At 38.7% G+C, this 24163-nt stretch overlaps 1 protein-coding gene across 1 annotated transcript in view; it reads left to right on the top strand.

Moving 5' to 3' along the window:
- The window catches only part of LOC112811333 (T-complex protein 11-like X-linked protein 1), a 29663-nt gene extending 9310 nt beyond the window's left edge, over positions 1 to 20353 (top strand). Inside the window, 11 exon segments of the mRNA XM_073890366.1 lie at positions 12301 to 12319; positions 12321 to 12397; positions 15149 to 15273; positions 16331 to 16551; positions 17197 to 17203; positions 17308 to 17443; positions 17670 to 17887; positions 17983 to 18025; positions 18028 to 18163; positions 19140 to 19303; positions 20124 to 20353. Of these exon segments, the coding sequence (XP_073746467.1) occupies positions 12301 to 12319; positions 12321 to 12397; positions 15149 to 15273; positions 16331 to 16551; positions 17197 to 17203; positions 17308 to 17443; positions 17670 to 17887; positions 17983 to 18025; positions 18028 to 18163; positions 19140 to 19303; positions 20124 to 20353 (1376 nt within the window).
- The last annotated feature ends 3810 nt before the right edge of the window (positions 20354 to 24163 follow it).

The raw sequence follows: 24163 nt of genomic DNA, 5'->3' as shown, positions 1-24163 counted from the left end.
ACCCTGTGACCCAGTAATTGCACTACTAGGTTTATACCTCAAATATAAAAATGTAGTGGTATGAAGGAGCACACGCACCCCAATGTTCATAGCATTAATGTCCATAATTGCCAAACTGTGGAAGGAGTCTAGATGTCCTCATGGAATATTATTCAGCCATCAGAAAGGTTGAATACTTACCGTTTACATCGACATGGTTGGAACTGGAGGGTACTATGCTGAGCGAAATAATTCAATCAGATAAAGACAATTATCACATGGTTTCACTAATATGTGGAATATAAGAAACAGTGAGAGGATCATAAGGGATTGGAGGGAAAACTGAATGGGAAGGCATCAGAGAGCAAGACAAACCATAAGAGACTCTTAACTCTAGGAAACAAACTGAGGGTTGCTGGAGGGGAGGTGTGTGGGGGGATGGGTTAGTTGTATGATGGGCATTTAGAAGAGCAAGTGATGGGATGAGCACTGGGTGTTATGGACACCTGATGAAATGCTGAATACTACATCTGAAACCAGATGTTTGCTAGTTGAATTTAAATAACAAAGCAATTATTTTATTTTATTATTTTGTGTTAATCACCATACATTATTCAATTAGTTTTTGATGTAGTGCTCCATGATTCATTGCATATAACACCCAGTGCTCCATTCAGTATGTGCCTTCCTTAATACCCATCACCAGGCTAACCCATCCCCCCCTCCTCTAGAACCCCCTGTTTGTTTCTCAGAGTCCATAGTCTCTCATGGTTTGTCTCCCCCTCCAATTCGACAACAATACTATAATAGTGGGGGACTTTAACACCCCCCTCACTGAAATGGACAGGTCATCTAAGCAAAAGCTCAACAAGGAAATAAAGGCTTTAAATGACACACTGGACCAAATGGACTTCACAGATATATTCAGAACATTCCATCCCAAAGCAACAGAATACACATTCTTCTCTAGTGCCCATGGAACATTCTCCAGAATAGACCACATCCTAGGTCACAAATCAGGTCTCAGCTGGTACCAAAAGATTGGGATTATTCCCTGCATATTTTCAGACCACAATGCTTTGAAACTAGAACTCAATCACAAGAGGAAAGACAGAAAGAACTCAAATACATGGAGGCTAAAGAGCATCCTACTAAAGAATGAATGGGTCAACCAGGAAATTAAAGAAGAATTAAAAAATTTCATGGAAACCAATGAAAATGAAAACACAACTGTTCAAAATCTTTGGGATGCAGCAAAGGCAGTCCTAAGAGGAAAATATATAGCAATATAAGCCTTTCTCAAGAAACAAGAAAGGTCTCAAATCCACAACCTAACCCTACACCTAAAAGAGCTGAAGAACAGCAAATAAAGCCTAAACCCAGCAGGAGAAGAGAAATAATAAAGATCAGAGCAGAAATCAATGAAATAGAAACCAAAAGAACAGTAGAACAGATTAATGAAACTAGGAGCTGGATCTTTGAAAGAATTAACAAGATTGATAAACCCCTGGCCAGACTTATCAAAAAGAAAAGAGAAAGGACCCAAATAAATAAAATCATGAATGAAAGAGGAGAGATCACAATGAACACCAAAGAAATACAAACAATTTTAAGAACATATGAGCAACTGTATGCCAGCAAATTAGATAACCTGGAAGAAATGGATGCATTCCTAGAGATGTATCAACTACCAAAAGTGAACCAGGAAGAAATAGAAAACCTGAACAGACCTATAACCACTAAGGAAATGGAAGCAGTCATCAAAAATCTCCCAACAAACAAAAGCCCAGGGCCAGATGGCTTCCCAGGGGAATTCTACCAAACATTTCAAGAAGAATTAATACCTATTCTCCTGAAACTGTTCCAAAAAATAGAAATGGAAGGAAAACTTCCAAACTCATTTTATGAGGCCACCATTACCTTGATCCCAAAACCAGGCAAAGACGCCGTCAAAAAGGAGAAAATGAAGAGGGGAGGGAATTGGACAAAGCAATTTATTTTTAAAAAAAAAAGGTAGTAAATGTGCATAAATTTGTTATGAGTTTTACAATTCTTTTTTTTTTTTTTTAGGGAGTGAGAGAGAGCATAAGGGTAGAGGGAGCAGAGGAAGAGAGAGAATCTTAAGCAAGCTCCATGCCCAGTGTGGAGCCAGATGCAGGGCTCAATCTCAGGACCCTGAGATCATGATCTAAGCTGAAGTCATGAGTCCAACACTTAACACCTGAGCCACCCAGATGCCCCAAATTTTACAATTCTTAAATTGTGTGTTGTTATATCTTGGGGACAAATAATTATATCTGAACAAATTATGGAACTATGTTGAAAGTCAATGAGAAAATAGTTTTATTATATGTTTTATTTTATATGTCAAGTATACCAAATAAGGTTTATAGCTAGTATATGTGCTTACTGTGTATCACTGCTATAAGTAAGTAGTCTGTAAATAAAATCTCAGAACAGTGGTTCCCAAATTCCAATGCTAGAGTGTGAAATAGTGCATATAGCTTTTCAAATTAGTGTTTTTGTTTTCTTTTGGTGAATACCGAGCCATGGAATTATTCAATCATTTGGTATTTCTATTTTTAATTTCTTTTTTTAAGATTTTATTTATTTATTTGACAGAGAGAGCACAAGCAGGGGGAGAGGCAGGGAGAGGGAGAAGTAGGCCCCCTGCTGAGCAGGGAGCCTGATGCAGGGCTCGATCCCAGGACCCCAGTATCATGACCTGAGCTGAAGGCAGACAGTTATCCGACTGAGCCACCCAGGCACCCCTATTTTTAATTTCTTGAGGAGACTTCATACTGTTTTCTACAGTGGCTGTAACACTTTACATTCCCACCAACAGTGTATTGAGGGTTCCTTTTTCTCCTCATCCTCGCCAACACTTGTTATTTCTTGTCTTTTTGATTTTAGACATTCTGACAGGCATAAGGTAATATCTCATTGTGATTTTCATTTGCATTTCTTTTTTTAAAGATTTTATTTATTTATTGGACACAATGAGAGAGGGAACACAAGCAGGGGGAGTGAGAGAGGGAGAAGCAGGCTTCCCGCCGAGCAGGGAGCCTGATGCGGGGCTCGATCCCAGGACCCTGGGATCATGACCTGAGCTGAAGGCAGATGCTTAACGACTGAGCCACCCAGGTGCCCCTTCATTTGCATTTCTTGACAATTAGTGACGTTGAGAATCTTTTCATGTGTCTATTTGCCATCTGTATATCTTTTTTGGAAAAATGCCATATGATTTCACTCATATGTGGACTCTAAAAAAAAAACAAACAAATGAATAAACAAACAAAAAAGCAGAATCAGACCTATAAATACAAAGAACATACTGATGGTTGCCAGAGGGGAGTGGGTAGGAGGATGAGCAAAAAGAGTGAAAGGGAGTGGATACAGACTTCTAGTTATGCAATGAATAAGTCATGGGAATAAAAGGCACAACATAAGGAATATAGTCATGATACTGTATTAACGGTGTATGGTGACAGATGATAGCTACACTTGTGATGAACATAACTTAATGTATAAACTCATCAAATCACTATGTTGTACATCTGAAACTAATTTAACATTGTGTGTCAACTATATTCAAATAAAGAATAAATTTAAGTAATTTAAAAAATTATGTACTTTCTGCCTTCTGGGATGTTATATATATTTATTATATATGTTTATTTATTTTATAAATATTTATATTTATATACTATATATATTATAATAAAATTATTATTTGGATAATGGTAAGGTAGATTTATTTGCTTGTTTGCATTGATGTCCATATGTGGAAAAATAATAATTGGCAAATTATTGTCAGTCACTCCTTTTTTGAAATTTTATTATTCTGTGGAATCCCCATATTGCATGGTTCTGCTTTAGAGCTACTTAGTAAGATTTGTGGTGTTTTCTATAAGAAGACTCTCATCTTATGTCTCTTCCCATCTCATCAGAGTTAAGAAGTTAATAGTAGAAATTGTTTTTGGGTGTTGAGTTTGATAAGTTCTTTATAGATTTTGGAAACTAGCCCTTTATCAGATATATCATTTGCAAATATCTTCTCCCATTCCAAAGGTTGACTTTTAGTTTTGTTGATTATTTCCTTCACTGTGCAGAAGATTTTTTATCTTGAAGTCCCAATAGTTTATTTTTGCTTTTGTTTCCCTTGCCTTAGGATACATATCTAGTAAAAAGTTGCTATGGCCGATGTCAAAGAGGTTGCTGCCTGTGTTCTCCTCTAAGGTTTTGATGGTTCCCTGTCTCACATTTAGGTCTTTCATGAATCTTGAATTTATTCCCAGTGTTTATAGCAGCATTATCAACAATAGCCAAATTGTGGAAAGAGCCAAAATTTCCATTGACTGATGAATGGGTAAAAAAGATGCAGAATGGAATATTACTCAGCCATGAAAAGAATAAAATCCTGCCATTTGCAATGATGTGGATAGAGCTAGGGAGTATTATCCTAAGTGAAATAATAAGTCAGCAAAAGACAAATACCATATGATTTCATTCATATGTGGAATTTAAGAAAAAAAACATGAACATAGGAAATAAAAGAGGGGCAAACCATAAAACAGACTCTTTTATTTTCTTTAAAATTTTTTATTGTTATGTTAATCACCATACATTACACCATTAGTTTTTGATGTAGTGTTCCATGATTCATTGTTTGTGAATAACACCCAGTGCTCTACGCAGAACGTGCCCTCTTTAATACCCATCACCAGGCTAACCCATCCCCCCACCCGCCTCCCCTCTAGAACCCTCAGATTGTTTTTCAGAGTCCATCGTCTCTCATGGTTCGTCTCCCCCTTCGATTAGCCCCCCTTCATTCTTCCCCTCCTGCTAGCTTCTTCTTCTTTTTTTTCTTAAAATATATTGCATTATTTGTTTCAAAGGTACAGATCTGTGATTCAACAGTCTTCCACAATTCCCAGCACTCACCATAGCACATACCCTCCCCAATGTCTATCATCCAGCCACCCCATCCCTCCCACCCCCCACAACTCCAGCAACCCTCAGTTTGTTTCCTGAGATTAAGAATTCCTCATATCAGTGAGGTTATATGATACATGTCTTTCTCTGATTGACTTATTTCACTCAGCATAACACCCTCCAGTTCCATTCAGTCGTTGCAAATGGCAAGATTTCATTCCTTTTGATGGCTGCATAATATTCCATTGTGTATATATACCACTTCTTTTTCCATTCATCTGTCAATGAATATCTTGGCTCTTTCCATGGTTTGGCTATTGTGGACGTTGCTGCTATAAACATTGGGGTGCACATACCCCTTCGGATCCCTCCATTTGTATCTTTGGGGTAAATACCCAGTAGTGCAATTGCTAGATCATATGGTAGCTCTACTTTCAAATTTTTGAGGAACCTCCATACTGTTTTCCAGAGTGGTTGCACCAGCTTGCATTCCCACCAACAGTGTAGGAGCGTTCCCCTTTCTCCGCATCCACGCCAACATCTGTCATTTCCTGACTTGTTAATTTTAGCCATTCTGACTGGTGTGAGGTAGTATCTCATTGAGGTTTTGATTTGGATTTCCCTGATGCTGAGCGATTGAGCACTTTTTCATGTGTCTGTTGGCCATTTGGATGTCTTCTTTGGAAAAATGTCTGTTCATGTCTTCTGCCCATTTCTTGATTGGATTATTTGTTCTTTGGGTGTTGAGTTTGATAAGTTCTTTATAGATTTTGGATACAAGCCCCTTATCTGATATGTCATTTGCAAATATTTTCTCCCATTCTGTCGGCTGTATTTTGGTTTTGTTGAATGTTTCCTTTGCTGTGCAAAAGGTTTTTATCTTGATAAAGTCCCAATAGTTCATTTTTGCCCTTGCTTCCTGTGCCTTTGACGAAGTTTCTAGGAAGAAGTTGCTGCGGCTGAGGTCGAAGAGCTTGCTACCTGTGTTCTCCTTTAGGATGTTGATGGACTCCTGTCTCACATTTAGGTATTTCAACCATTTGGTCTATTTTTGTGTGTGGTGTAAGGAAATGGTGCAGTTTCATTCTACTGCCTGTGGCTGTCCAATTTTCCCAACACATTTGTTGAGGAGACTGTCTTTTTCCATTGGACATTCTTTCCTGCTTTGTCAAAAATTAGTTGACCATAGAGTTGAGGGTCTATTTCTGGGCTCTCGATTCTGTTCCATTGATCTATGTGTCTGTTTTTGTGCCAGTACCATACTGTCTTGATGATGACAGCTCTGTAATAGAGCTGGAAGTCCGGAATTGTGATGCTGCCAGCTTTGCTTTTCTTTTTTAACATTCCTCTGGTTATTCGGGGTCTCTTCTGGTTCCATACAAATTTTAGGATTATTTGTTCCATTTCTTTGAAAAAAGTGGATGGTATTTTGATGGGGATTGCATTGAATGTGTAGATTGCTCTAGGTACCATTGACATCTTCACAATATTTGTTCTTCCAATCCATGAGCATGGAACCTTTTTCCATTTCTTTGTGTCTTCCTCAATTCCTTTCATGAGTATTTTATAGTTTTCTGAGTACAGATTCTTTGCCTCTTTTGTTAGATTTATTCCTAGGTATCTTATGGTTTTGGGTGCAATTGTAAATGGGATCAACTCTCTAATTTTTCTCTCTTCTGTCTTTTTGTTGGTGTATAGGAATGCCACTGATTTCTGTGCATTGATTTTATATCCTGCCACTTTACTGAATTCCTGTATGAGTTTTAGCAGTTTTGGGGTGGAGTCTTTGGGTTTTCCACATAAAGTATCATATCATCTGCAAACAGTGAGAGTTTGACTTCTTTGCCGATTTGGATGCCTTTGATTTCTTTTTGTTGTCTGATTGCTATGGCTAGGACTTCCAATACTATGTTGAATAGCAGTGGTGAGAGTGGACATCCCTGCCGCATTCCTGACCTTAGGGGGAAAGATCTCAGTTTTTCCCCATTTGAGAATGGTATTTGCTGTAGGTTTCTCATAGATGGCTTTTATGATATTGAGGTATGTACCCTCTATCCCTATACTCTGAAGAGTTTTGATCAAGAAAGGATGCTGTACTTTGTCAAATGCTTTTTCTTCATCTATTGAGAGGATCATATGATTCTTGTTCTTTCTTTTGTTAATGTATTGTGTCACGTTGGTTGATTTGCAGATGTTGAAATAAACTTGCAGCCCAGGGATAAATCCCACTTGCTCATGATGAATAATCCTTTTAATGTACTGTTGGATCCTATTGGCTAGTATTTTGGTGCGAATTTTGCATCCATGTTCATCAAGGATATTGGTCTGTAATTCTCTTTTTGATGGGGTCTTTGTCTGGTTTTGGGATCAAGGTAATGGTGGCCTCATAAAATGAGTTTGGAAGTTTTCCTTCCATTTCTATTTTTTGGAACAGTTTCAGGAGAATAGGTATTAATTCTTCTTTAAATGTTTGGTAGAATTCCCCTGGGAAGCCATCTGGCCCTGGGCTTTTGTTTGTTGGGAGATTTTTGATGACTGCTTCAATTTCCTTAGTGGTTATAGGTCTGTTCAGGTTTTCTATTTCTTCCTGGTTCAGTTTTGGTAATTGATACATCTCTAGGAAAGCATCCATTTCTTCCAGGTTATCTAATTTGCTGGCATAGAGTTGCTCATAATATGTTCTTATAATTTTTTGTATTTCTTTGGTGTTGGTTGTGATTTCTCCTCTTTCATTCATGATTTTGTTGATTTGGGTCATTTCTCTTTTCTTTTTGATCAGTCTGGCCAGGGGTTTATCAATCTTATTAATTCTTTCAAAGAACCAGCTCCTAGTTTCGTTGATCTCTTCTACTGTTCTTTTGGTTTCTATTTCATTGATTTCTGCTCTGATCTTTATTATTCCTCTTCTCCTGCTGGGTTTAGGCTTTATTTGCTGTTTTTTCTCTAGCTCCTTTAGGTGGAGGGTTAGGTTGTGGATTTGAGACCTTTTTTGTTTCTTGAGAAAGGCTTGTATTGCTATATACTTTCCTCTTAGGACTGCCCTTGCTGTTTCCCAAAGATTTTGAACAATTGTGTTTTCATTTTCGTTTGTTTTGGTGAATTTTTTTAATTCTTCTTTAATTTCCTGGTTGACCCATTCATTCTTTAGTAGGATGCACTTTAGCCTCCATGTATTTGAATTCTTTCTGACTTTCCTCTTGTGATTGAGTTCTAGTTTCAAAGCATTGTGGTCTGAAAATATGCAGGGAATAATCCCAATCTTTTGGTAGGAGTTGAGACCTGATTTGTGACCTAGGATGTGATCTATTCTGGAGAATGTTCCATGGGCACTAGAGAAGAATGTGTATTCCGTTGTTTTGGGAAGGAATCTTCTGAATATATGTGTGCAGTCCATTTGGTCCAGTATGTCATTTAAAGCCTTTATTTCCTTGTTGATCTTTTGCTTAGATGATCTGTCCATTTCAGTCAGCGAGGTGTTAAAGTCCCCCACTATTATTGTATTGTTGTCAATGTGTTTCTTTGCTTTTGTTATTAATTGCCTTATGTAATTGGCTGCTCCCATGTTAGGGGCATAGATATTTACAATTGTTAGATCTTCTTGTTGGATAGACCCTTTAAGTAGTATATAGTTTCCTTCCTCATTTCTTATTACAGTCTTTTTTTTAAATCTAATTTGTCTGATATAAGGATTGCCACCCCAGCTTTCTTTTGGTGTCCATTAGTATGGTAAATGGTTTTTCACCCCCTCACTTTCGATGTGGGGGTATCTTTGGGTCTACAATGAGTCTCTTGCAAACAGCATATTGATGGGTCTTGTTTTTTAATCCAATCTGATAGCCTGTGTCTTCTGATTGGGGCATGTAGCCCATTTACATTCAGGGTAACTATTAAAGATATGAATTTAGTGCCATTGTATTGCCTGTAAGGTGACTGTTACTGTTTACTGTCTGTGTTCCTTTCTGGTCTATGCTGCTTTTTGGCTCTCTCTTTGCTTAGAGGAACCCTTTCAATATTTCTTGTAGGGCTGGTTTCGTGTTTGCAAATTCCTTTAGTTTTTGTTTGTCCTGGAAGCCTTTTATCTCTCTTTCTATTTTCAATGACAGCCTAGCTGGATATAGTATTCTTGGCTGCATATTTTTCTCATTTAGTGCTCTGAAGATATCATGCCAGTCTTTTCTGACCTACCAGGTCTCTGTGGATACGTCTGTTGCCAATCTAATGTTTCTACCATTATAGGTTACAGATCTCTTCTCCCGAGCTGCTTTGAAGATTTTCTCTTTGTCTCTGAGACTCGTAACTTTTCCTATTAGATGTCATGGTGTTGACCTCTTTTTATTGATTTTGCGAGGGGTTCTCTGTGCCTCCTGGATTTTGATGCCTGTTTCCTTCCCCAAATTATGGAAGTCCTCTGCTATAATTTGCTCCAATATACCTTCTGCCCCCCTCTCTCTTTCTTCTTCTTCTGGGATCCCAATTATTCTAATGTTGTTTCATCTTATGGTATCACTTATCTCTCGAATTCTGCCCTCGTCATCCAGTAGTTGTTTATCTCTCTTTTTCACAGCTTCTTTATTCTCCATCATTTGGTCTTCTATATCACTGATTCTCTCTTCTGCCTCATTTATCCTAGCAATTAGCAACCCTATTTGTTATTGCATCTCATTAATAGCCTTTTTGATTTCAACTTCGTTAGATTTTAGTTCTTTTATTTCTCCAGAAAGGGTTTCTCTAATAACTTCCATGCTTTTTTCAAGCCCAGCTAGTATCTTTAAAATCATTTTTCTGAACTCTAGGACCGACATCATACTAATGTCCGTATTGAGTAGGTCTCTGCCAGTTGGTACTACCTCTTGTTCTTTTTGTTGAAGTGACTTTTTCCTTCTTGTCATTTTGTCCAGAGGAGAATAGATGAATGGGGGAACAATATGCTAACAGGGTAACAACATCCCGATAAAATATACTCTAAACAAATCAGAAAAGACCTGAAACTGGGGGAAAAGAAAGGGAAAGAAAGAAAAAAAATAAAAATAAAAAGATAAAAACAAACAAAAAACACAATATGATCAAATATGATTAGGCTGGTGCATAGATCAGTGCCACACACTAGATTTTGGATGCATTTTGGTTTGTTAGAAGAAAATGCCTCCTAAAATTTTAAGGAAAGACTTAAATATGTAGAAAATAAGGGTTGATACGATGAAGAGATGGAATATGAGTGTAAAATGAAAATTATAAAAAATTTTAAGAAAGGATTTGATAAGAAGGTGTTTGAAAAAAGAACGAAGAGGATAAAAAAAAAGAAAGAAAGAAAAAAAAGGGAGAGAATGTGATCAGGCAGGAGACTAGAACAAAGCCATACACTACAGATTTAGGGTATATTTTGATATGTTAGAAGAAACTGTATCTCAAAATTTTAAAGAGAGAACAAATTATATATATATATGCCAAAAATAAGGGTAACTACTATGAAGGAATAGAATATGACTCTAAAAATGAAAAATAAAAAAAATTTTTTTTAAAAAGGGATTGATAAGATGTTGGTTGAAACAGGGAAAAAGAACAATTGGAAAAAAAAGACAGTTAAAAAAATTAACTTTGAAAGACTAATGAATCATGGTAAAAAGCCATGAATTCTATGTGCAGTATTCCCCTACTGCTGCAGTTTTGCCATTTTCAGTGATGGGTAAACTTGGTCTTGGCTGGCTGTTCTTGGTGCTCTTCTGGGGGCGGGGCCTGTTGCGGTGATTCCCAAATGTCTTTGCCGGAGGCGGAATTGCCCCGCCCTTGCGTGGCGGGGCTAAGCAATCTGCTCGGGTTTGCTCTCGGGAGCTTTTGTTCCCTGCAAGCTTTCTGTACAGCTTTGGAGGACCAGAGTGAAAATGGCGGCCTCCCAATCTCCGTCTGGGAGGAGCCAAGAACTCGGGGCCCCGCTCCTCAGTGCGTCCCCCAGAGAAAAGCAGTCAGTCACTCCCATCTCCCCGGTCTCCAACAGCACTCCGTGCTCATCCGGCCTGTGACCAAGCGTTTCTATCTCTGGCACCCGACCCTGTGTGAAGTCTCCAAACTCAGCAGATCCCTGAGGTGTGCTCCCGCGCCGCTCCTCCCGGGGGAGGAAGGAGAGTCTCCCCAGATCTGCCGCTTGTTGGGTCCCTGCTGGAGGAGCAGTGGCCCGACTGTCACCAATCATAGTTTATGGCAACCCCGAGCTGAGAGCCCGCGCCTCGGCACCGTCTCTGCAGCTGGGTTTTCCGCTCCGATACCTGGGAGCTCTGCCACACTCAGGCACCCCTGGTCTTTCTGTGACCCTGAGGGTCCTGAGACCACACTGTCCCATGAGGGTTCCAGCCCCCGCTTAGCCACTGGAGCGACGTCCCTCAGCGGAGCAGACTTCTAAAAGTTCCGATTTTGTGCTCTGCGGCTCTATCAGTTGCCAGAAGCAGCCGATTGTAGGCCCCCTCCCTCGCCATCTATCCTCCCAAATATCGCCTCGGATTCACTTCTCCACACGTCCTATCTTCCAGAAAGTGGTCGCTTTTCTGTTCAGAGAGTTGTTGCTATTCTTTTCTTCGATCTCCTGTTGAGTTCGTAGGTGTTCAGAATGTTTTGATCCCTATTCAGCTGAATTCCTGAGACCAGACGAAATCCAAGTCTCCTACTCCTCTGCCATCTTGCCCCCTTCCCCATAAAACAGACTCTTTAACTATAGAGAACAAACAGAGATACTGGAGGGAAGGTGAGCCAGGGGTTGGGTTAAATGAGTAATGGGTATTAAGGAGGGCAATTGTGATGAGCACTGAGTGTTGTATGTCAGTGATGCATCACTAAATTCTACTCCTGAAACTAAAAAAAAAAGTAGAAATAGTAACTTTTAGAAATTGTTTGTTTACTTATTTATTAATTTTAAGTAGGCTCCATGCCCAGCATGGGGCCCAATATGGGGCTTGAACTCAGAACCCTGAGATCAAGACCTAAGCTGAGATCAGGAGTCAGATGCTTAACTGACTGAACCACCCAGGTGCCCCTAGAAATTATTTATTTTATAAACCATAATTTATCAGTGTTTCTTTGCTGTTTTTTACTTACTATTTTGACATTTCAAGCAAAGGGTTCTGAGATCACATTCACTTTTTGCTTTTCATAAACTTCTCTTCATGCTTGACTTCTCTGAGAATTCCAGTGCTATTGAAGGGCAAGAGTTCAGAAAACCTAAAATACTAGAAGGATTGAGTGAATCTGTGTAAGATCTGCTTGATGGATCTAAATTTGAGGGCCCTACTTCACTGAGTGAATCTCTAAATAAAATAGAAATTCTACTTGTGTGGGTTCCCTGTTCATGACTGCTGTACCTTTTTCCAGAGAGCAGACCTGAAGTACTTTCTGTCACAGATCTGATAGAGACAGTTAATGGTTTCTAAACTTAGCATTGCTCATGAAATCGTGGTAAACCAAGATTTATGTATGGAAGAGAGTATAGACTTCCCAACAGGTATAGACTTCTATTTTTTTTTCATTTTACTCCTCCTGGGATAGGTATATAACACAATTGACTTTTGATCAGGATTGAAGCATTTTTATTAATACTGTTAATTTGAGTATGTCTTAAATGGTACCAACAAAATAGAAGAGTGTAATTATCAGTGTAATTATTAGTTTCATGTCAAAGCAGAAAAAATTATATTTAAACAGGAAGTAAACCAATGCAGTTGTTGTCATAATATTTATTTTGGTATCCCAGTTAATAATGAAACACAGAGTTAATTTCAGATCTTCTTGGAGATCCTTGGAAGAAGTAGCTCATGAAAGTTATTCTTTTAATTGTCTACAGATCAAACAGGTACTGGTGAAAAGAGTACTTTTCTAATAGTGGTATTGCCAACTCTTTATGGGATAAAAAATTTCAGAGAACATTTCTGCTTTTAAAATTTAACATTTCTGCTTAATAAAAATTCTGTGAATTAAGATCAGAGCCACACTGATAAATAATATCCCTCTAAAATAAGGTTTTATTCTGGTTCTTATTAATTATATTCATATTGCAAGACATAAATAAAATTCATTTGATAAGTATGAATTAAATGCTTCTAATGGCTTGTTAATAGTTAAATGGGTAAATTAATTGGCTGTACCCTAATTGTATAGCATTTCTAATTTCCCACTTTAGGGGTTCTATTTCTAAAACACTTTGCTCTGTCAGTCTTTTGATCTTCACATTTCTTAGTTTTTGCTTACTTGTTGCCAACAGGTACTCATGCCAGGCACAGCTTCTCCAAAGGTTTTCACGAAAAGACAAATCTCCTAGCATATTCCTCACTGCCTTTACTATCCTTGAAACCCAAGTTAGATTTTTTTTTCCTCCTGGCTAAGGTGCAGAGAAAGTGAAACTAGGGGAGTGAAGATCTGTTAAAGTGGCTGAGGGTTGTGGTGTGATAAGGGGTGGGTAAATGAAACAGAAGGAATAATACTATTTAGAGCTTGATTTTCATTGTTCAGTTATTAACAGCCTTATTCTAGGGTAGCAATGCAAAAAGTATAACAAAAACAAAGTGAAATAGAATGTGGGGTTATCTATTTTGTATAGATACTGATTATTGGTTTTACCTTTGGTCTTAATAAAATAACACTAATTATAGTTATAGATCCTAAGGAAAATCTCATTGTCAGATATTTATACAACAAACATTTATTGAGTATTTACTAGGTATAAGGAACAATGTTGAATGCTGGGAACATATAGGTGACTAAGATGTTACCTTTAAAGTCAAGAGGCTTCTGTAGGGGAGATAGTCAAACAGTAGATAGCTACTGTGCAATGATAAGTTCTCTCACATCTAGTATATGGAGTTTTATGTTTGTGTTCAGCTGCCCTAGGAGACTCAAGAAAGAATTTCCTGAAAAGGACCCTTGAGTTTTGGAGTATGAATGGGGACTTTTCAGGGGATCCAGGGGTGGGGGATGGGGAAGGATTTTCCTGGAACTGGAAATGTCATGTCACAGGCATAGACTGGTGAAAGACATTATATATTCATTATAAGTAGGTTGTTATTGTTGGAGCAGAGTGTTAGAAGGAGGAAGGCAATAAGGTAGGAGAAGTTGCAGAAAATGATCATAAAAGGTCTTAGAGGCCATGTATCCTGCTGGTGATAGGGAACCCAGGGAGGACTTTAAATGAGCATGCCATCATGACCAGATGTATATCTTAGAAAAATCATTGATTTTAGCAAGAGTATGTGGCATTGTGCGAGTAAGACTTCGTTGGGGCAGGAAGACCATTTAATAGACTATTGCAATAGTCCAGGTAGGAAATGATAGTAGATGGGGATGGATTCCAGAGATATTTAGGAAGCAAAATCTCTGGAATTTGGTGACCAAGTAGATAAAATGGTTGAGGGGAAAGTAATTTAGAAGGACTCCAGTACACACCAGATTTATGTGTGTATATCTCACAAGTGGGATTGGTGTGTTGGAAGATGAACTTTGACTTTTTTAATCATTTATCTTTGTATTGCTTGTAAAAGTTTTAACAAAATCATGCATTATTTTTGTTTTTGTTTTTTTTTTTTTTTGAGGGAAAAGGGCTAAGGTTTCTGGTTTGCACAAACAAGGAACAGGTTTGAATGGGGAAGATAATGAGTTCAATTTTTAGCTTGCTTAGTTTGAGGTGCACCTAAGACTTTCAAGTGTTATCAAGGAGGAATTTTTTTCTTGGATTTCAAAATGGAAAGAAAAAGAACATCTAATTCAAACTATAAGTCTATGGATATAGAAACTGAGGGACACAGCACTCTACCAATGAAAACCATTCTCCCCAAAGGTAACCAGTGTTCTGATTATTAACACCACAGATTATTTTGCCTGTTTTTGAGGTTCTTGTATATGGAAGCATATAATATATATTCTTTTTTGTCTGGAAAAAAAGAAACTAAGGCACACACTTAGGTTTGATGCAGAACCAGGGCTAGAACTCAAGGGCTCAAACCCTACCTAGTTCATGGTTCTTCCTAAAGCAGGATAAGAGCTTCTTTGGAACCTTGAAGTACCCTCCTGAGAGGATTTGGCTAACATGTTTGCATTCAACACTAAGCTTAGTTTATTCACTCAGGAGCTGAATATAGCTCTTGGCCTGGCAATTTAATGATCTTTCATGATCCTAAATGCTATTTGGGATTTAGGAAATTATGATCCTAATTATGATCAGTTCTCTGGGTAAAGAGCAATTTGCTCATTTAACGTTTTTACAGTTTGGAAGGCAGATTCATGGAGACAATGTACAATGTTTTTTGGGACCGTTTGAAAGAGCAGCTATTGAGTACTCCCCCTGACTTCACTTGTGCTCTTGAACTTTTAAAAGAAGTTAAGGAGGTGAGTAACCAACCTCCCATTTGTGGATGTTAAGTTCCTGGACATACCAAATCTTTGGATTGTTGATGGCTATCAATATCCTAAGTCGCATATTGCCTCTCTGAACATGGTTCATTACTTAAATAGACCATCTAGAGAAGCTTTTTTTTTTTTTTTTTGCATGAAATGAAGCTTGAAGTTTGGCATCTTGCTATAATGGCACAGTATGTCATTCAATTAAAAAGATTTCACTGAACCCTCACTATGTTTTGTTTTTCAGAAGCATATAAGTGAACAAAAGAGCTCTTGCCCACAAGGAACTTATACTTTTGACTCAAAAGGCTATTTTAAGTGACCCTTAATGGTTCCTTTGGTTATTTTATCTTTGACTTTTGAAGTAAAATAATCTAAAAATGTCTTTATTCCTTTTTTATTGTTATGTTAATCACCATACATTACATCATTAGTTTTTGATGTAGTGTTCCATGATTCATTGTTTGCGTATAACACCCAGTGCTCCATTCAGTATGTGCCCTCTTTAATACCCATCACCAGGCTAACCCATCCCCTCACCCCCTCCCCTCTAGAACCCTCAGTTTGTTTCTCAGAGTCCATAGTCTCTCATGGTTCGTCTCCCCCTCCAATCTCCCCCCCTTCATTTTTCCCTTCCTGCTATCTTCTTTTTTTTTTTTAACATCTCAGGAAACAAACTGAGGGTTGCTAAAAATGTTTTTATTCCTTATTAAGAGTGCTTCAATCATCTTGTTGTGGTGTGTATTTTATATATTTTATATCCTGCACTTATTTTTATCACACTCCTATTTTTATTCATATTTTAATATCCTTATGATCAGGATATTATATGGCACTACTGTTATTACTGATACCAGTGAAGCCTTGAACTATAATTGACCCCTAAACAGAAAGAAATAATATTCTTCCATAAGAAATTTAGAGACCTATTTTCAAGACTTCCAAAAGACATAGACTAGGATGTCTTTGTTTTAAGAAGGTTGTTCATTGGAGAGTGTTTGGGTTTCTAAACAATTTGGCTCCATTGATTTTCTTTTCTGGGCAGATCTTGTTATCACTGCTATTACCACACCAGAACCGCCTAAGAAATGAGATTGAAGAAGCTCTGGACATGGATCTCCTTAAGCAGGAAGCAGAACATGGGGCCCTGGATGTCCCTCATCTCTCTAACTACATTCTTAATTTGATGACCTTGCTATGTGCACCAGTCCATGATGAAGCAGTGCAGAAACTAGAAAGCATGACAGATCCTGTGCAGTTACTAAAGTAAGAAACTAAGTGTACTGTCCCTGAAATCTGCCTTAGACAACTATGACAGAAAGCTCTGGCCCTGATACTGTTTTAAAGCTCCTGCCTTGTCTAGCTCTTCTATACTGAAGAATTGACTAATACCTTTTATTTTCCTCCCTAAACTATTGGCTTTTATTTTCTAAGGATAGTCTCCCAAGGCCTTTTTGGTGATCTTTAGATCATTTTTACCCCTTATAAGAAATGATGCTAAGACAGAGTACAGTAATTCTTTCTTCTAGAGATTTCAAATAGCCCTTTCTCAGATGTTTTCCTATGTATCCTAACTTACACCCCATGAGGAGACAAAAATGAAGATTATCCCTGTTTCACAGCTAGGAGAATCAAGACCCAGAAAGGTAAACTGATATGCCCAATGAGTTAGAAATTCAATCACCATCATTCCAACTCCTCACAGATAGTTGTTAGGACTTTGGTCATTTTCCTTCCACTGAATACTCTTTCTGAGAAGATAGTGGCTATGTTGGAAAGAGTTCTAGATTGGTAACTAAAAGGACAGAAGACATATTTGTCCTTACCTCTGACAACAACTCACTCTGTGGCCTTGAGTCCCTAACTGCAGGGTTTTTATTTGTAAATCAAAGTTGAATTGTTGTTTTTAAGGCCCATTGTAATTCTAAAATGCTGTGATTTTAAGACTCCTTGCTTGAGTTCCACCCCTCCACACTAGATTTCCTTTCATAGTGTAAATATTTTATTTCTCCTTATGACAAGGGTATCTTCCATGTTCTGGAACTGATGAAAATGGACATGGTGAACTATACTATCCAGAGCCTTCGACCCTACCTGCAGGAACATTCTGTCCAGTATGAACAAGCTAAATTCCAGGAACTCCTTGACAAGCAGCCCGGTATGTTTAAAATTTAAGTGCAGGAGAGGGAGATTTGACCTTGGGTTTGCCTTCTTACAGTGACAAAATATTCTCTAATTTTTGAAAAAAAAGTTTATTTTCTGGGTAAAGGGTAAGGAAAAATATTTCTATAAGACAGAAGGTCCTACAAAATAATATTTATTGACCAAGAGTATATCTTAAAACTTTAGCCTTTAACCCTCATATATTCCCTTTTATGTCATAGAGCTCCTTGATTGCACCACAAAATGGCTAACCAAAGCAGCAACAGACCTCACTACACGATCTCCAAGTTCTCTTGGCTCTCCCAGCTCTTCCAGCTTGGTGGGTTCACCTCCAAATTGGGCAGCTAACAACTCAGAGCTCCCCAATCCCACAATGTTGCTATACCAGGGTTACCTGAACCTTCTTCTCTGGGATCCTGACAATGATGAGTTCCCTGAGGTAGGAATGTGTGTTAGAGCATTGCCCTTTTGTTTTGTATTTAACATCTCTACTAGAACCCTCCTCTCCTGACCCAGTCTTCCCTGTTTTAAAAGACTCTGCTGATGGACAGAATCTGGCTACAGGAGATGGAGTCCCAGTACACCAGTTAACCATCCTGGCCTCAGTCTTGCTAGTAGCCAGAAGTTTCTCTGGTAATGTTTTATTCAGCTCACCTGAATTTGTGGATAAACTGAAATGCGTAACCAAGGCCCTGACAGAGGAATTTAACTCCGGGTAAGCTTCATAGACAGATCTTTATTTTATTTATTATTCTTTATTTTTTTAAAGATTTTATTTATTTGTTAGAGAGAGAAAGCGTGGGTGAGAGAGTGAGCAAGGGTACAAGCATGGGGAGCTGCAGGCAGAGGGAGAAGCAGGCTCCCTGCTGAGCAAGGAGCCTGATGCGGGACTCGATCCCAGGGCACTGGGATCATGACCTGAGCCGAAGGCAGACGCTTAACTGACTGAGCCACCCAGGTGTCCCGACAGATCTTTTTTAGAGTTGAAAATAATATGTGGTTTTGGGGACATAGGCAGATAATATAATTATTGCTTATTTGTCATCACAAACCATAAAAAAGACCTTGGGAACCACCTGCAAAGATTGTTGTGTCTTGATAAATTATATTGAGGCTTGGGATAGAGAAAAATTAAACTTGTTCCCAAGAGGAGAGTGTGGAGGTTAGTTTGCTATAAAGGATTCATTCTTGTGTTTTCTAAAAATGAGTCATATATTTGAATGGGTAACACTGGATTTGTGTATGTATAGCCAGAAGTTTATCAGTTGATCAGTAATACTGATTGATCATCACTGCATGTAGGGCACCACAACCAAAATAAAAAGAGGAATTAGAAGTTTAGGTCTCTTAACATATTTATAATTTAACTGGTGAAATAGGAAAAACACAACTATGGAAAATCCCCAAGAAAACATTAAAACAAGATTTAAATAAAATTTATGGAACTAAAGAATACTGAGTGGGTCCAATGATACCCTTGTCCAATTTATCTTGTTTTTTCTTAAGTCTAATATAGTACTATATGTATGAATTTGTTGTCACCTTGAGGGTAACAATGAAGGTTTTTAATCTGTACATGGGGTCCTGCTATCTACTAGTGGTGGGGGCTTGGAGTGGACTGGCCTTCTGTTAGGGGCTCTCTGGGCTTTGACCCTATGCCAGGGCTATTCTGCTTTCTGTCCATTACCTAGGCCTCAAGAGACTATGGTGAGTGTGAGTGAACAAGTGTCCCAGGAAATCCATCAAGGACTCAAAGATATGGAACTTACTATCCTGAGTGGTGAAAACACAGCATCTCTTATAGGCCAACTCCAGAATATTGCCAAGAAGGAGAACTGTGTTCATAACATCATTGGTAAGAGTCCCATAGTAGTGATAAGGAGGGGTGTCAAGAATGTGGAGGATGAGGAGGTAGACTCAACCTTGGAAGCCAGTTACTGAACCATTTAAAAATGGAAAAGCATGATCATTGGGAAAGTCTTTTGGCTTTAGTTTTCTCATCTATAATATGCAGGGTTGAAATAGATCTCTTTCAGTTTGAAGAGTGAATGCATAGTTTTAAGGTGGACCTGCCATTAAGATGTGTAATTTGCTGGTGTGAAATACTGTCCCCTCAACCCTACCAAGTCATCCCCAGTCATTTTCTAGCTATAGTCCAAGATCTACGATGGGAAACTCTTTGCTTTAAAAGTTACTGCGTGGGCTTCTACTACCCTCCAAGGAATTGATACTGACTTAGGTTGTAGGACATATTCCATGCTGAAAAGGAAACAGTGAACTTGGCCAGCTTGCTTCTAACTTTTGCATCTTAACAGTCTGATTTGGATGTGTGGGCAGTGGTTGCAATGTATGCCTTTTTAATTTCAGGTACAATATCTGGGATTCTCTTGTTAGGTCCGTACATGCCAGGAGCTCACTTAAAACCACACAATTTTATGAACAGCCAGAAATTTGCTAGCTCAACATCTTTTGATTATGCATTGTTTTTGTGAACTTGGTAGCATTCCCTCCTCCAAAATGAAGCAGACAATCTCATTTCTACAATTTATCCAGATGAATGGGTAAGTCAGTGAATATCTTGGTTAACTTTGGTGAGCAGAGAGTACGAGGGCATTGTGAATTTCTTCTGAAACCCCTTTGATCTTTCCCTTTTCCTTGTTTTTCCTTGCTCACAGATCAGCAAATCCGTTTGTTTCTCAAATGTTTGGTTCATGGCATGCAGGAGTCTCTTCCAGACTTCCCTGGAGGCCTTAGTCTCATCAAAGGGGAATTAACAGAACTAGGCTGGAAGTTTTTCAATTCGATGCATCACAATCAGCAGGTTTTTAACCCCTACTATGCTGAAGTCCTAAAAAATATCATCCCTCCAGCTCAGGCACAAGAAAAAGAAGTGGAGTCTGTCTAATAATGCTGGATCCCAGCTATGGCAACAGGGACCCAAGAGAGAGGGTTCAGCATGTTCCTGGGATGACATCACCTATGGCCAGCAGAGTAGTTAGTCCTCTTCCTCACTACAGCCAGGACACAGAGATGCAGGTTCAAGAAAGTAACACCAACTGGTTCAACCTCCTTTATTAATAAACTTTCAAGCTGCAAGAAAACATTGGTTCCTTCTGTGTTGCAACTGAATCTAGGTTCTGTGTCCTTATCTTCTAACTAGCTGAGAGTAAGTGGACCCTCAGTTTTCCTTTCACTGACTGATCATTCTTCAGTATGCTGGTGGTTGAGCAAATATCAGGGCATCAGGTACTGACATTATTTTCTATAATAGAAAATAATTTCCTTGAGGGCTATGAAAACTCTTTGTGGAATGGAATTATCCAGAGTATGAATATAAAGGCTCTGGAAGTCAGAAATTTACTGAGCTACAGATCAAGAAAGGACATAGAACCCCATTTCCAGTGTCAAATTTCACTATAATTTTCAAGGATGTAGCAATACTAAGAGCCCCCACCTGTTTTGGTGTGTGGCAGAAGCAGTATGAAAACCGGGGCCTGGATGATAGTTGATATTGTCTGCTAACAAGTGTTCAGTTGAGGATGTTTTCAGCCTCCACAGGATTTACATCTCTCAAGTGATCCTGAAGGTGAGGTTTGGAGTTTCTGATTGTAATACCAAATCTAAGCATTAGGTCAGTGACTGACTTGTATCATATTCATCCCTGGTCCTGCTCTATAGCTAAATTTATCTCCTATTTCCACATCTCTAAGCTCAGGACACCCCATTCTTCTTGACAGAGGTGATGTGGGTATTCAAGGGTGGAAGCAGCCACCACACTTCTCATTTGCAGCCTGGAACTCTAACTGCCAGACTATAATTGTCATCTCAGTTGGAATCACACATGACAAATGTTCTAGGTCCACAAGGACCTGGGCTTGTTTTCTGAGACTGTAGAGATTCATCCTATCATTCTTAAGCCAACTGCAGCAGACCAACAGCAATCTAGGAGATTAAGGAAAAAATTCACTTTGGATTTTGACTTGTTTGGAATGGACAGGGGATAAAGAAATTCACTTATGGGATATTATAACTGGGTAAAAAATGTCCTCACTATTTCAGGGTATGGAAAGAGCTGAGGATAATTTACTTAACCCAAGAAACATAACAGATGGGATTTGGGTTCCATTAGTCCCAGGGCAATTTCTCCAGAGGGTGGATCCCAGATGGGTAATACAGCTAGGTGGATGCAGTGATATTTTTACTTTGGTTGGATATAGGAAACACAGAGGAGCTGGGGAATGGATCATTCAAGAATTCTAATCTTACGATTTAGTCTCAGGAAAAAGACCAAGGCTGGTGAATGTGGTGTATGTAATAAGCAGGTAGTGAACTTTGTCTAGTTGGATTTTCAAATCTGATTTGCCAATATTTATACAATTTTTAAAAAAATCTTAATTTTGGGGGCACGTGGGTGGCTCAGTCGGTTAAGCATCTGACTTTAGCTCAGGTCATGACCCTCCTGACCCATGTGTGTCCGGCTCCCTGCTCAGCAGGGAGTCTGCTTGTCCTTCTCCCTCTGCCCCTCCCCTTGCTCATGCTCTCTATCTCAAATAAATAAGTAAATAAAATCTTCTAAAAAATCTTAATTTTTGAAGCCTGATTATCTTAGAAAAATGTGCTCTGAAGGGATCTTTGTAGATATGACTAGGTACTTGGGTGATATAAACATTGGACTGAAATGAAACTTTGCTTTATGCTTTATAATTGCAATTTGGCATGACTGATTTCTTAGAGGTTCTGAGTTGGTTCTATATCTCCATGTGTAGGAGAAAGGAACCCTAATACTAAACAAGGTAAGATAGCTCCATTCAATCCTTCTCACTGTTTAGGGATTCTACATATATATAAATTGTAGTACATGCACATTCTTTTCTTTTCTTTTTTCTTTTCTTTTTCTTTTCTTTTCTTTTCTTTTCATGTTATTCACCATACATTACATCATTAGTTTTTGATGTAGTGTTCCATGATTCATCGTTTACATATAACACCCAGTGCTCCGTGCAGTACCTGCCCTCTTTAATACCCATCACCATGCTAACCCATCCCCCACCCCACTCCCCTCTAGAACCCTCAGTTTCTCAGACTCAAAAGACATGGTGAAAAGTCAATTTCTCTCCCACTCTTGTCTCATTTCTTCTCATTTCCTAGTAACACCAGTTACTAGAGGAAACCAAGACTTCTTGTGTGTTCTTCCAGAGATATTCTCTGCAAATGCAAGTACATATTATAATAATATGTAATATTTATGAGCACCTATGTGCCAGGCGCTCTTCTGACCTCTCTACATATACAGTTTATTCCTTTACAATTTATGTCCAGTTTATTTTTCCAGTTCTAGTGCAGTGTAGCACAAGAAATTCTAATTGGGAATTAGAATTTGTTTTGTTGTTTTTGTCTGCTCTGAGTGAATAAGAGAAAATCTTTTCAATTTTCTGGGCTTCTTCTTTTTTCATCTATAAAATTGTGTATTGGACTCAATCAGTGATTGTATTGTTTAATCCTTTATGGTCATTTTTCAAAAAGATGAAATATTTCCAGAAGGCCATGAATAAGATAAAAAGTAAGCACCTTGAGTAGAAGCAGAGCTGGAAAAAGTAGTTTTGAGGATTGTTTGAAAACCACTGCACTAGATCTCTAAAGGTTCCAATATTATTTTTTTTATGGCTGCTAACAAATTACCACAAACTTGGTAGCTTAAAACAACATGCATTTATTCTCTTATAGTCCTGGAGACTACATACAAAATCAATTTTACTGGGTCAAAACCAAGGTATTGGCAGGGTCTCCCTTTGGCAGCACTAGAAGAGAATTTGTTGACTTGCCTTTTCTACTTCTAGAGCTGCATTCTCTTTTTATTATTATGTTCTATTAGCCAACATATAGTACATCATTAGTTTTTAATGTAGTGTTCAACAATTCATTAGTTGCATATAACACCCAGTGCTCATCACAACACATGCTCTCTTTCATACCCATCACCCAGTACTCCATCCCCGCACGCATCTCCCTTCTGTAACCCTCAGTTTGTTTCCCAGAGTCCAGAGTCTCTCATGGTTTGTCTCCCTCTCTGATTTCTTCCCATTCAGTTTTCCCTCCCTTCCCCTATGGTCCTCTGTGCTATTCCTTATGTTCCACGTATGAGTGAAACCATATGATAATTGTCTTTGATCAACTTATTTCACTTAGCATATTCCCCTCCAGTTCCATCCATGTCGATGCTGCTATGAACATTGGGGTGCAGGTGCCCCTTCGGTTCACTACATCTGTATCTTTGGTGTAAATACCTAGTAGTATGATTGCTGGGTCATAGGGTAGCTCTATTTTTAATGTCCTGAGGAATCTCCATACTGTTTTCCAGAGTGGCTGTACCATCCAGAGTCCTGGCTTTGTAATTTTAGTCTTATGGGATCCATAGGTTGTCATCCACCTGTTCTTCCAGACTGTTTTCTAGGGGAGGGGCCTGCCATGCTATTTCTCAGCTATACTTACCTGGGTGGAGTTGTCCCACCGCCTGTCAGGGGGATGGGCTCAGTGAAAACTGGTCCTCTGTGGGTTTTTGTTTCCTTGGAGGCTTTCTGTGCCTTTTCAGAAGATCAGAGCAAAAAGGGCCATGCCCAGACCTCTGGCCCAGAGCAGAAAGATCGCAGTCTGCCCTCTTTAATAAACCTCCAGGACAAATAGTCTCCACTTCTGTGTTGTGCCAAAAACCACAGCC

This window comes from Callorhinus ursinus, unplaced genomic scaffold (genome assembly GCF_003265705.2).
Source record: "Callorhinus ursinus isolate GAN/ISIS: 27379988/994484 unplaced genomic scaffold, GSC_fseal_2.0 scaffold143, whole genome shotgun sequence".
In the NCBI taxonomy this organism is placed as follows: domain Eukaryota; kingdom Metazoa; phylum Chordata; class Mammalia; order Carnivora; family Otariidae; genus Callorhinus; species Callorhinus ursinus.
The sequence above is the reverse complement of the archived record's forward strand: the minus strand, read 5'-3'. Positions and strand labels throughout refer to the sequence as shown.